The following is a 14,851-nucleotide window of genomic DNA, read 5'->3' as shown; positions in this document are numbered from 1 at the left end:
CCCGTTTCCACTGAAGAAGTTCCTGGTACTATTTGGGGGGCAGGAACTACCACAGGAACGTCCTCTCGCTTGGCCCTCTCAACCGCCATGTCTCCACTGAGAGAGCGGAGTAGGAGGAAGGTTCCTGTAAAGTTACCGGGCTCTGGATGTGACGTAATCGTTGCGCGACCATTTTGACCGGGGCGACGTAGGGACGCCGTTAGCCAATAGTGGTGTCTGTAATAACTCACTAAATGGCCTGTGAAAAAAATATTTTTTTCCAGCGGATGTCTTAGTTCCAACATGATTGAGCTAACTGGAGTAGTTTCATGTCGTATCTGACAACAGGAGGCTTTTAACAGATGACGTCCTGATGTTAGCTTTGCTGCTGCTGTTAGCTGTCCCTGTCAGCTGATGCTTTCTAGACATTGTGATTTCCCAAAACTGAATAAATACCACACATAGCAACACAAAACTGCTTTGCTAGCTCAATCATGTTATAACTAAGATATCCGTTGGAAAGAATAATTTTTTCACAGGCCATTTAGTGAGTTTTTTTTACATGGCGGCGAAAGCTATATGAACGAGCTAATCCTCGTCTGCTGAGTTTTAAAAATGCCAGCTATTTTGTTGCTTTCTGTTGACGTCACATCCCTCCTTGAGTATATCCAATCAGCACCAAGTAATCCCCAAGCCCCAGCCAGGAGTCTCTCGGGCCGTTCTGAGTACCTACTGCGAGGCAGGGACTTGTTTAGCCCCTGTAAAAGTTCCGGAACTCTGTCCTTCGGGGGTGGTTCCTGTGGTGGAGACACGCACCAACCGTAAAATTATCCCGAAGTTCCTGCGGTGGAAACGGGCCTATGGTACCTAGACCCTTGGTCTGTTCAGACAGTCCTCTTAAATGTGGGCGGGGTTGTTGTCACTCACTGCTCCGTCCAGCACTCGCTGTATTTCCTCATCAGCGGTGACACAGATGGAAGTCTGCACCTGGTTTATCGTCCACAGAACGAGGCTGCACGCCCACATTTTCACAACAAAATAGAACAGGCTGCAGTGAGAGTCTCTCTCCATGGGATATTTAAAAATGGCAGCTTTGTGCATTTAGTCCTTCCAGGCAAGCTCAGGGGTTTAGTGTTGCTGTAGCCCACAGGAAGTGAGGATTAGAATATATGACCTTCACATAATCCGCTCCAAATTAATCTATATTTTTAAGTCACCTCATGCATGGAGTGACAAGTTTACTAATAAAACTCTCCACAGTATGAACAGTGGTTACATGAGCCTCAAAACCAGACACAACTCAGCCCTGAGCAGAGTGACCGTCCTCTACTGACCAATCAGACTGCAGTGTTCACAGCTCCACTTTTTAGTACCAGATCTGTGTGCTAGGTACCCCAACAGAGGGGGGACCAAACATGGGGACAGTATGGAACACTTCTGTTGGGACCATCCACAACTTTTCACAGTGGAAACAGAAAAAAATGTGTACCGAACTGTACCTTACTGTTGGGTGGAAACGAGGCTTCAGAGGCAGTAGGAAGAAGAGGAGGGATATGATTTCTTTCACAGACTGTCTGTCTCATACTTCTTTTAGAATGTAGTGACATTTTTAGCAAATGTGACTCTAAAGGCCTGAACATACTAGGGCGGAACGTATGCGGAGCGGACTCGGTGGAGGTCCGCCCGGACCAAAAGTGGACGTCCGCAAGCCCTATGCGCGCAAAGCTCAGATTTTACGACCACGTGGACTCTGCTCCGCGCACCAGTGACTGCTCAGCATGTATTTTTCACATCGACGCGCAAGAATTGTGGGTAATATAGTGTGCTTCACAGACATTTTTACAGGAAACTACAGCACGGAAGTGCGCTCGACTATGGAAGCCCGAATGACTGACTGAAAGTGTGGCTTTAAGGGCAAAGAAGAAATGTTGATTACAAACCCAATCACAGATAGTCATTTATAAAAACGTGAAGACTTTACTAATAATCTAAAAGTGATTTATTTTTGCTTTTATCTTATCTTACTAATTATATTTGATGAACTATTTTTGACAGAGGCTCCTGCGCGACATCAAGGACTTGCCTGACATTAAACAGAAAATGATCATTAGAGCAGAAATAGAGCAGAAATGAATTTATTTCATGAAACATTCAGTGAACATTTACATGCAGGAGTCCATGATGCGCCTCATGCTCATGAACCTCATGCCGCTCATGCCCATCTCCCTGAAGCTCCTGTACTCTCCGGGCCTCAGGTACATCATCCTGCCTCTGTAGTGGGGCTGCTCATACATCAGCCAGTGGCCGTCCATCACGTGGCAGGACATGCAGTCAGACATGCGGTAGCGGTCCATGATGCTGTCGCAGTCGTCCATCAGCTCGTGCATCTGACCACCAAAGTTCTCCCTCTCGTAGATCCTCATCCTGAACTGGCCTCTGTGCTGTTTTTCAAAGAGAACCAACACAACGTAATGTTTTAATATTAAGTTTCATGTGCGATGTCACCCTCAGTAGAGTGCTAGTTTTCTACCTACCATGGGGATCATACGGCAGGACCTGATGCAGTCCCTCATTCCCATCATGCTCATGTAGTCAGCGTACTCGCCCCTCCTCATGAAGTACTGGTTTCCCATGAAGTTGGGGCGGTCGTAGACCATGAAGCAGCCGCTCTCCACCCTGCAGGAGTGACACCTGTTCAGGTAGGAGCTCATGTCAGAGCAGTCGCTCATGCACTCATAGGAGCGACCCTGGAAGTTCCTCTCCTCGTAGAAGATGATCTTGCCCCTCATGTTCATGTTGCTCATGTTGGCTGAGGACGTGCTGTTGCTGTTGCTCCTGAACTGCCTGTCTACCTGCTTTAACCCTTTCCTTTTATACCTGACCAAAGAGTCACCACACCCCCCGGAGAATGCCTCCACTCAGCAACTTGCTATTGAAGCCAAAAGAATGCAGCGGTTACATCCATTTTTTGTTTTTCAGCGCCTGGGTACCTCACAGTCTTTAGAAACAGGACAGAAAACACTCCCCTCAGGGCTCTTAATGTGTGAATAGGGTTGTTGTTTGTTTGTTTGAGATAAACAAAAGGAAAAGGCAACAATGAAGACTGAACAATTAACAAAAGATTTTTCAGACAAAAAGAGAACAAGGTGTTAGCTGCTGGTGTTGTGTTGATTCAATGTTGGCGTATGTATGTGTGTGTGTGTGTGTGTAGGGGAGGTGGTTAACTGAGGGAAAGCGTAGAAAAAGAAAAGAATAAATAAAAAAGCAAAACCAAACAGATGTACGCTATTGAACCCAGCAAACATTCTTCTGTGGAAAAGAAAAGAACGACTGATAAGAAGAGGTTCAGAAAAGATTCAAAAGAAAAAGTTTGTTCATCGACTATTTGAAGACGTTGATTGAACATTAGACCATATTTCACTGTGATCTGCAACAGTTTGAGTTTTCATCCTCTACAGTGTGCAAATCGTACTCTACCCAGTGAGCACCAAGCGGGATTTCTAGTTGAAAACTGGTTGATATTCAGTCTGAACATCTAAGACCTCATTTCAAACAGCTAAAATGAAAACACAATGACGATGATACTGATCAGTGTGTGAGGTATTTCTCCAAATTCACATTGCACTGGTGGGTGAAACATGGTCTGCACAAAGACCTAATATCAACGTACTTAATGTTTAACATAAAGTGTCATAAATGTGGTCGGTAAAAAAAGAAGCTATCCAGCCGTAGCTACACGTAACGGCGATTCCTCCGATGTTCACATTCAGACACACATCTGAATTTTGGGGAGATACGCAATTACCAACTTTATGGGGTGTAACGGAAAAGTAATGTAACAAGTGTAACGAATTACTGTTGACAGGGAGCAATCAGTCAAGTAATTTTATTACTTTTGTAAAGAGTAATGAGTAATGAGTGATATATTACATTTTTTGAGTAACGAGCCCACCACTGCATTTTATACAGCGTCAAAACTTTTTTGAAATTTTAACATCCACAACTCCCGCCTCCCTCCAAAGGCCTACTCCCCCCTCCTCCATTACGTCCTCATTACGTCTATGATAGATGTAGCCATTGGCATGGTAACGTTAGATACACGGAAGAGGAGAGCGAGTGTAACGTTACAACCAAGACAGTCAAACGCAAAGTTTTAAAACTCAACCGGAGTCAGTGATGACTGATGAGTTTTAGAATAAGGTTACAGTAGGCTAACATTACAGAGTAGCGTTAATGTTACTAGTAAATGGAAACGCACAAGTAAGATATCGTTAATGTTTCAGAGGCTATGCTACAGTAGGCTAACGTTAGCGTTAACGTTACTAGTAAGTGGAAACACACAGGGAAGATAACGTTAATGATTCAGAGGCTACGCTACAGTAGGCTAACGTTAGATGGTAGCTTTAACGTTACTAGTAAGTGGAAACGCACAAGGAAGATAACGTTAATGATTCAGAGGCTACGCTACAGTAGGCTAACGTTAGATGGTAGCTTTAACGTTACTAGTAAGTGGAAACGCACAGGGAAGATAACGTTAATGATTCAGAGGCTACGCTACAGTAGGCTAACGTTAGATAGTAGCTTTAACGTTACTAGTAAGTGGAAACACACAAGGAAGATAACGTTAATGATTCAGAGGCTACGCTACAGTAGGCTAACGTTAGATGGTAGCGTTAACGTTACTAGTAAGTGGAAACACACAGGGAAGATAACGTTAATGATTCAGAGGCTACGCTACAGTAGGCTAACGTTAGATAGTAGCGTTAACGTTACTAGTAAGTGGAAACACACAAGGAAGATAACGTTAATGATTCAGAGGCTACGCTACAGTAGGCTAATGTTAGAGAGTAGCGTTAACGTTACTAGTAAGTGGAAATGCACAGGGAAGATAACGTTAATGATTCAGAGGCTACGCTACAGTAGGCTAATGTTAGAGAGTAGCGTTAACGTTACTAGTAAGTGGAAATGCACAGGGAAGATAACGTTAATGATTCAGAGGCTACGCTACAGTGGGCTAACGTTAGATAGTAGCGTTAACGTTACTAGTAAGTGGAAACGCACAAGGAAGATAACGTTAATGATTCAGAGGCTACGCTACAGTAGGCTAACGTTAGATGGTAGCGTTAACGTTACTAGTAAGTGGAAACACACAGGGAAGATAACGTTAATGATTCAGAGGCTACGCTACAGTAGGCTAACGTTAGATAGTAGCGTTAACGTTACTAGTAAGTGGAAACACACAAGGAAGATAACGTTAATGATTCAGAGGCTACGCTACAGTAGGCTAATGTTAGAGAGTAGCGTTAACGTTACTAGTAAGTGGAAATGCACAGGGAAGATAACGTTAATGATTCAGAGGCTACGCTACAGTGGGCTAACGTTAGATAGTAGCGTTAACGTTACTAGTAAGTGGAAACACACAAGGAAGATAGCGTAAATGTTTCAGAGGCTACGCTACAGTAGGCTAACGTTAGATAGTAGCGTTGACGTTACTAGTAAGTGGAAACACACAAGGAAGATAACGTTAATGTTTCTGAGGCTATGCTACAGTAAGCTAATGTTAGATAGTAGCGTTGACGTTACTAGTAAGTGGAAACACACAAGGAAGATAACGTTAATGTTTCTGAGGCTATGCTACAGTAGGCTAACGTTAGATAGTAGCGTTGACGTTACTAGTAAACACACAAGGAAGATAACGTTAATGTTTCGGTCCAAATGAAATGATTGGTCGGAGTTTTCTTAGAATCATATGCGAATGGTGTAATTATGAGTTTTTATTTCTAGTGGAATTCACTTATATTTCAGTGTGCCATCAGCTTATTAATATCATTTTAACCTAAACAAAGAAAAGCGTAAAATTTCCAGAAAGGTAAGGGTTGTTTTAAAACACAGAAATATATTTTATACAAACATCACATTTTAGACATGTAGTAGCCTCATGATGGGTCCAACATTAACCCCGCTACATTGAAAAGATGACCTCTACTAATTAACTAATACGTCATATTTAAAACGACCAATCAGAGTCTGTGAATTCAGCGGTGCATGCTGGGTGGTTTCTGTCCGTCAAAGAGATCATTGACTGCCTGTGTGATCAGCCAATTGAAAAGCAGCTGGGGGAACTGAACAGTTAGGCCACAGTGATGTATAAGTCCTTTTAGATTATAATAACACTTAACATTCAGCTGATGCTGTTTTACAGAGCAGTAAATACAAGCGCAGTGGAGTGAGCACAAGATCTGCAACTTTACGAGAGCAAAGGACACAAAACAGCACCATTACAGCAGAATATAGCACAGTTAAAGATAATAAAAGAGAAAAAGTTTAAAGTGGTCTTCCCAGAGTTTAAACCTGTGGATAAAATGTCTTATTAGAAAATAAAATTACTTGTTAAATCACGTATTTTAAAATACACAAATACAAGGTGTTTTTTTCTTTCCAGCAAAACAGAAATTACAGAACACTCTAAATTAATTAATTTTAAACACATTTAATTGAAACACTGCCTATCTCTGGTGCATTCATATATTCACAGTGTGAATCTAATTATTCATGCCTACCATGTAATTCACTGAACAGGTGTGAGTTGAAATCAAAGCGTCTCTCTTTAGTTAGCATATTTCCCCCTGCCCTGCTCACTGTTAAATACCTTTTACATTACAGCGTCTGAGAGCCATGCATAATGTAAATGGATATATCCTCCACTGTCGGCAGACTGATTACCCCCGCTGCAGTCCCATCTGGTAAAAGAGGTGTTAAGCATAATATGCCACTTTTAGCTTTAGAGGAAAATGTCATCTGGAGAATATCGAGGTGCTTTCAGTCTGCCTCCTTCCTCTGCCCCCTGCCATCCATCCACACTCTTAATATTCATCTTCAGGATCTGCACAGAGATTCCTCAGAGTGTCGTTTAGCGGGAAGGTTTGTGAAGCTCCCACCTCCCAGCGAGGTTATTAGTCATGAGGAGAAGTATGGAAGATGATTCCATATATCAGTTGCTCTTCAAAGCAAGTAACTGCAAAGGCAGCATACAAGGAACATGATCCGAAAGGCGAGGGCCCTGCCAGGGAATTAATGCTGTGCCATGAAAAGGTGTTAAATGCTCCGCCTGAGGGCTACTTTGGTACGGGACCCCTTTGCTGCCTGGTAGAATGTTACACAACACTGTTAGTTTGGATGAAATACTGCCAGAGCCACTGTATCTCATCTGTCGTTAAAGGAACGAGACAACAAATAAAGTCCTGCGAGCAGCTGATCATACTCATCATTCTGAGGGCGGCGATAGGCCCAAAGCTGTGAGGTTCATCCTCTGGTGATCAGCAAACTGTGTCAATCTTAAACTCTGATATTTACTTACATTTTTATATATTTGATAAGATGGCTCTATTCTGTGGGTTGCTTTTAATGAGCTTGTAACAGTGTTAGTTTTAGAGTTAGTTTTAATCTTGAGACCAAATTGCCTTTCAGCTTTAGTCACACAAGTTTTAGTCGAAATTAGAGTCCAGGTGACAGGTTGTATAAAATAATGTGTGTGTCATGTCTCCAGCAGTGTGTGACAGGTTTAAGGGCTGATTTACGAGCACACACTTAAGCCTAGGTCACATTACACAATTTTCACCATGATTTTGACGTCGCAGAGGATCTTGAGAGCCACCTTGGGTCGGAGGTGAGTCGGCAGATGGTCTGCTACGAGTCCTCACGTGTGAACAAGTCTACGAGCAAGTCGCCCCCTCGTCTGTGACTGGGACTGGATATCTGGCATGCTAGAAAACTGGAGAAGTGTGACACGACTGACAAAGGCGGGATACGTCCCACGTCAGCACGCAGGAGGACGGATGAAATGTGAGGACAAGCCACAGGGTTGCCAGGTCTTTAGCCGCGAATTTGGGCTTGTTTCTAAAGTGGAGTTGCTTATTTGGGCTTGCTCTCTAAACGTCACCTTCCTCTATATATATCCATCTAATAAGTTATTTAAACGCATGATAGTCGCTTCTTTTGGGCTTGTTTCCATAGCCCTGGTTACTTGTTTCTCTCCCAAGATCTGGCAACACTGACAAGCCGGCAAGCAACAACGACAACAATGGCGCCGTCCACAGGATCACGGGGAGTGCGCTGTGTTTGGACCCAGGACAATAAAGAATACCCATGCCTTTATGATGTGTCGCCTCCAAGTTTGGTGAAGTCACCGCGTTATCTGGGGCTCTGTTGGCGAGGGCTCGGTGGAGAAATCTTGTGGTGTGCACACACAGGTCGTAACACAGTTGGCGAGACTCCCGCTGTCAGAAACATACGTTGCCAGGTATGAACACTCAAAAGATTACGATAGTCTCTGCGACGCAAAATCAGGGTGACAATCGTGCAATGTGAACTAGGCTTTACTGATCATCATTTGAAAAGCTCAACATCTCTCTATTTATGCTCTCAACAAATAACTAACGTGAGCCAACTAGGATTTGTCCCCAGGTTCATTGTAAACTCTGACTTATCCATGTGACTGTTAAGAAGCAGAAACATAACTTGTTTCTTCATGTGCAACATGTTAGTCTGGAGGTTTAAACTGGTGTCCTCTCACAGAGTTGGTGATTCAAACTAAACTTTCATCTCTGTCAGAGAAAACTGATCTGAGTTCAGACTGTTTACTTACAGCACAGCTACACTCACAGATAACTGAGCCTCCTACCTGCCTGTCAAACACCATCAGCCCACAAACCTTCTCCAGTCTGGACTGAGTGGACTCCTGTGGGGTGAAGCTGTGAAGGCTTCAAGCGGAGCTAGCTGCTAACAGCCACCACTGCAACTAACAAACTCCACAGATCCATTCAGCAGCTCCACCATCCACAGTCAGACACACACGGCTGATTATTTACTGCTGAGTTACAGCTCACAACTCGCACCAACCCAAACATCCTGGTGCAGACTATTTACTGGAGTTTACCAGCCTGTTGATCATGCTGCATCTGAAGATAATTGCAAGCATGGTTGTTCTTGACTTCCAAAGTCCGATAGTCCAGCACTGACATTTCGTCTCGTCTCATCAACGAAAGTGAAACATAGACTTTTTCTTAGTTTTTATTATCTAGATCTGTTTTCAGCTTGTTGTCGTCTCATTTTCGTCACAGAAAAAAAGTGGTTGACATAAAGTTTTCATCATAGTTTTCATCAACAAGATGAACACTGGCTGGTAATTAGTGATGGCCAAATGGAGCCTCGTGAAGCATTTTCTTTATTCTATGAGCCCACTAGATGGCGCTTTTTGTTCAACAAAAGGTTGAAAGCACACTGAATTGCCATTCTTTGAGCCTCTCTCTTTAAACCATGAGCGCCATCTAGTGGGCTCAGAAAATGAAGACAATGCTTCATGAGGCTTCATTTGGCCATCACTACTGGTAATGTGAAATTCAAAATTCAATTAAAAAATGTTTGTTTCCAAATCTGCGGAGATGTCATCAGAATTCTGTTGGCACAGATTTCGTGGGCCTGCTGTTGCTATATGAAAACAATAACTGATATGAAAGCAAGAATATTTTTTAGTAGCTCTCTTACGCAGCCTGCACCTCTGAGCCGTTAGTTTGTTGGTGTATCTGATTCAGTCTCACACATTAATGTCACACAGACTGTCAATCAGATTTATTACATGACACATTTTTTTCAGCAGCTGGAATCAAGTTTGATGGCGTAACATTTCAGGTATCCAAAGCCTCAGTTGTAAATCACAAAGGTTCCCCACAGTGCACGGTTACTGAGCATATTGTAAGTTCTTATAACCTCCAGACCTCTGTGTATTTACACCCCACTTTCCACATGTAACATTTAAAGATATATAGTTAAATGTCTGACGTGTCGGCTGTTTATTTTATGTACTGTGTTGCTTTGCTAGTGTCTTTAAACCAAATCTACCATCATGGAAGCTGAGCTGTACTACTGTGGATGGGGCCACAGCAAAACGTACTTCAGCCACCTAAACAATCAATAACAGACACTATATTTGGGATATCTTCTCTGCTCTACCTTACACACTAACCAATCAAGACAGCGGTACACCAGCAGCTCCCCTGGTCTGCATAGTAAAATGATTTTGAGATTACGGCTTGAGACCTACAACACTGAGTGCCTGTCTTCGTTCCTCGATGACCTCTGAAGACTTGTGCCAGGTGGGGAAAAGGGGCGAATGAGGCATCCATCCCTCCTTCGTCTCTTTTCTGCTGCTCCTCCTGAGGGTTCCTCTTCCATCCCGTTCTCGATGAAGGGAAATACATTGTACGCATAAGTAGTGATGGCCAAATGAAGCCTCATGAAGCACTGTCTTTATTTTCTGAGCCCACTAGATGGCGCTCATGGTTTAAAGAGAAAGGCACAAAGAATGGCAATTCAGTGTGCTTTCAACCTTTTGTTGAACAAAAAGCGCCATCTAGTGGGCTCAGAAAATAAAGAAAATGCTTCATGAGGCTTCATTTGGCCATCACTACGCATAAGTATTAAGGTCAATCGTGGAAATGCTTGTCCATATGGGCACAGCCCTCCAACCCAAGGGTGAGAGTTACAGATAAAAACTAATGTCACGCAAGCTAAAATTCAGATATCGTGCTCTGCAGACCATAATGTTCACCTTTTGCTGAATAAGAAATATTGATGAACAGACGACCTTCTCTCTCTTTCCTGAATCAACAGTCTAAAGTGCAACACACACCGCCGCCATACGCCGCGCGTCAAAACGCCTGCCTCCATTATATTCTATGAACAAACCCACACTGGCGCCGCTCTGCTTCAGCCCACTGCTCTATTTCCAGCGCGGCCAGCTATACGAGAAAAGCCTTTTATGTACGTCTCGGCGGCCGTAGTATCAACTCTGGTTGCTTCAAATTTTTAATAAGACGATTTTGATAAGAAACTCACCCGTGAAATCCAAGTTGTTGTTGCCTCAAAGTTTTTCCTCTTCTTCTTCCATTACTAGCAGTTGGCAACCGTTGGCAACTAGTGTAGGTACAGCCACCTAGCGGGCTGGGGTGGGAAATACACTTTAGTGTTGACGGTGCCGCTGCGCTGCGCAGCGCTGCTAATGTGTGTTGGGGGGCAGCACTTGACAGCCACAGCGCCGCACCGGCGGCAGTGTGTGTTGCACTTTAGACCTCGATCACACAGACAAAGTTTTGCAACCTGCAAAATGCTGTCTACAAAAAAAAAAAGTTGCGTTTTTTGCCACTCAAACTGAGAAACTAAGAAAACACCTTTTATTGTTGCCAGGCAACCACCCCATCACCCCCTTACCCTAACCTTCCAGTGTAATCAATGTACCGATTACTTTGGCTAGCTAAATCAACCTAATTATTTGAGAGGCTGTCAGCAGATAAACAGAGATCTGTGTGGGTACATGAGACCCTAAAAAAGAGGCTGGATCATGGGGAGTACCACCAGTTGGTCCAGGAGCTTCTCCTCCATCATGGACGTTTACAGTACTGCACTTATCTGCTGTTTTCTATTGACATGGTGCTAACTGTGCTTTGTAAAGTCGTATAGCTCTGGGTATCCAGCAACCACTACCACCAGTTTCTCCTCCATTGTTTACCAACTGTAAACTTGTTGTCGGGACCAGCACAGAAGCCCCGCCTCTCAAATCATCTCATTGGACAATGGGGAAAAAAAGACGTGGGACACTTTTCCGCTCTGAGTTGAAGTTGTTTTCAACTCAAGAGTTCAGAGCACTCCAGCAAAAATGCCAGGTGCCTAGAGAACAGAAATGCAAGGCAAATAGCAACACAACAACAGTGAGCAAAAAGCTTCATTCTCATTAAAAACAATTATAAAAAGCCGCCTCCAGCTGCTGAAACACTCTCTGTGTGATCAGGGCTTAAGTGTAGAGAATGTTGTGTGCTGTACAGATTGTAAGGCACTTTGACACAAATGTACATAAACTGATTTCATCTATTTTCATCAAGTCATAAATTAACTCATGCAGTAAGAACAGAAAAATACAGAAACAGAATAATTTTAAAAGGAGGACCGGTCCATATTCACCCCATCCTTCACAATTCAGAGCTTAAATAGATTACAGTAAAACCTAGAAAAGTGCATTCAGTCGAGTGCAGCCAGGTGGCAGAGCGCCACCCACACTGATCGCAGCCACCGCAGACAATTCATGTAATTCCTGCAGAAGTGTCCCTTCCCAGAATTTAGATACACACCTTGTAAATTTGTGAAGGGGCCAACAGCACGTTGCACAGAGCAGATCGATTTCATTTTTAATAACCAAAACAAAGGCACGAATCTTTGATCCATTTCATACATAACTGGACTTTTAACAGAATTAACTTGTTTGTGGGCTACACCCCAAAGATATAAGAAATAACAGCAATAAACAAAATAAATAAATGAAAGCATTTAACTACATAACTTGTGTTAGAAGCACAAATATCACCACAGACACGAGAGGTCTTTGAGCATACCGTCATAAATGTGCACACAAATATTAGGCTTATTGTTCCACTAGTTTCCGTGATTATCTGCACACAGACAGATACACGCGCTCACACACACACACACACACACACACACACACACACAGCCAAATGTATGACCCCCTCCAGGCTTACGGCTGGCAGTGATAAAAATGGGGAAAAGGCGAGATTAAATTTAGCATCCAAGAAGAAGTCACATCATTCATTTAACTGCTGAGTGAAACGTTCAATATGTAGCTCAGCAGAGGAACGCTCAGCTCTTGCAGGGAGGCGGATATATATCATTTGTTTCCTGAGAGGAGATGGTGTCGGAGTCTTTCACAGGGCTGGGTCTGAGTCTAAAATAAAAGCGAGTGAGTGGTATGACTGGCAGAGCTCCATCCACACCACCAGATATCAGGGCGGAGTCCCAGAACGACCCCTGGACAGGGCACAGTCTGTTCCCTTTAGTTAAACACTGTGTGTGCGTGCGTGTGTGTGTGTGTGTGTGTGTGTGTGTACTGAAGCCGAGATCTGTATTCCAAAATGATAGGTGATTTTTCCTGTTCAAACATTTCCCTTTTTGCCCAAGATGAAATAGTATTTTCTGTATCTGATGATTCCAACTGAAAGCTCCTGTTACAGGATTCAGCCCAGATTTATAAAAATACTTGGACTCTAATCTGTCAATAATTCAACACAAATCTTACTGTTTTTTTGTTTTTCATTTCAAACCATCGTGCAACTAATTTGAACTGGAAAACAAAAACAAGCCTCAGATTGAAGTGCACAACACAGATGAAGTCATTCTGCTCCTCAAACATTTGGAAATGAAAAATATGGATTAAGCCAAATATTTACTTCCCAATAGTGATTGACGGTATGATGCATTTATGAGTCGACATCAAACCCTCGGCCTTTGATTTGGAATTTCTCCCGCTCTCATCGTCCCTCAGTCGTTTCAGTGTGTTGGAGTAATTCCTTATTGGACTTGCCTTTTTGTAGCTTGAGAATGTTGTGGCTAAAATATAGTCTGCATGTGAGAGACAAATGGTTTCAGCTCCACACCTGGTCCTGTGCAGGGACAGATATAAGTGGTTTAAAATACAAATGAAAGTAAAAAGAGGTGCTTGATTGAATGAGAGCAACGTCTCATCAAAGCAGAACCTCCAGAGGAATAAATTTTCTGACTGAGGTCAGCTGCATATGCACTTAACCAAAGTAGGACAGAAGTTAGTTTCAAATGGAGACTCCAAAAAAGGAAGTCAAAGTGCTCACAGAGACAGAGCTAATGTTTAGCAGGGTCACCATCTTAGCTAAATACAAAGTGCAGCTGATGCTGATGGGAACGTCATTAGTTCTGCAGGTATTTAATCATAAACCAAAGTGTTGGACACATTCAAATGTTGAACTGATGTCACCAGGAGAAAATGCTCTGAGGATTTCATCCCGGTACCTAACAGCAGTCAGGGTACTGTTGGCTATGACATGAAGGTCTGTGTGACCCTCCAAGGATCTGCCTCCCCAGACCATCACTGACCCACTGCCATACTGGTCATGTTGGATGATGTTACATGCAGCAAAACGTTCACCACGGCATCTCCAGACTCTTTCACACCTGTCACATGTGCTCAGTGTGAAGCTGCTCTCATCTGTGGAGAGAACTGGGCGCCTGTGCAACCTGATTGGGCTGCAGGTACGGCCTCATGCTACCAGTAGTGACAAGGACACTAGCAGGAGACCAAACTAGAGAAGAATCAGTCAGGAAGGATAAGGAGAGAGCAGCTGTCTGTGGACACCACATGTAAAACCATTCCTTTTTTGGGGGTTGTCTCTAACTGACTTCCTGTTACACTGTGACCTTTAAGTGTTCCCTTCATTTTTTGGAGCTGTGTAGATAAGCTGACTTTGTCATCGGGAGGTGGAGGAGATGGTGAACGGTACGTCACCAGAGCGAGACGTCTGGCAAGCTGCAGACCGTGGTTTGAGACCAGCAAACAGCAAAATCCGGTTGTTTAATTTGTGAGTCTTTTCTTTGTGTTCAGCAGCTTTTCAGCGACGCATTGGTGTTTTTCAGCAGAAATAGTGCCATAAAAAGTGGCTGTTTTTACTGAGATATCGCTGTGTTTCCTTCTGGGCCTCCAAAAACTGGGTATTTTAAGCTGAAACACGTTTTTTTTCCGAATCATGACCAAGCGATTTTTAACCCTATACCTTACCGCACGTTAACCAGAGCTTTGTTGAAACATAAAGTTCCAATGTGCAATGGACAATGCTAGGGATGCATGGAATTTTTATGGATATCCAACATGCCGATATGTAACAAGTCATTTGGCCGATACCTGATATCAATAATGATATGTCCACTTTTTTCCCCACCAAGTCGGGCGGGTGGGACGGATGGCGGATGGCTCCAACAACCACTGACTTTGACTTGGGAG

The 14,851-nt window shown here is 43.3% G+C and overlaps 1 protein-coding gene across 1 annotated transcript; it reads right to left on the bottom strand.

Annotated features, from left to right (window-relative positions):
- Positions 1 to 2,098: 2,098 nt before the first annotated feature.
- LOC117264831 (gamma-crystallin M3-like) lies at positions 2,099 to 2,839 on the bottom strand. The gene is made up of 2 exons (XM_033639114.2): positions 2,514 to 2,839; positions 2,099 to 2,420 (listed from the first exon to the last, which is right to left on the bottom strand). Exons 1-2 carry the CDS (start codon positions 2,781 to 2,783, stop codon positions 2,142 to 2,144), a joined length of 549 nt encoding a protein of 182 aa, XP_033495005.2. The 5' UTR covers positions 2,784 to 2,839; the 3' UTR covers positions 2,099 to 2,141.
- Positions 2,840 to 14,851: the final 12,012 nt, after the last annotated feature.

Source organism: Epinephelus lanceolatus, chromosome 20 (assembly GCF_041903045.1).
Source record: "Epinephelus lanceolatus isolate andai-2023 chromosome 20, ASM4190304v1, whole genome shotgun sequence".
NCBI classification, from domain to species: Eukaryota; Metazoa; Chordata; class Actinopteri; order Perciformes; family Serranidae; genus Epinephelus; species Epinephelus lanceolatus.
Note: the sequence above shows the minus strand (reverse complement) of the source record. Positions and strands in the feature narration are given on the sequence as shown.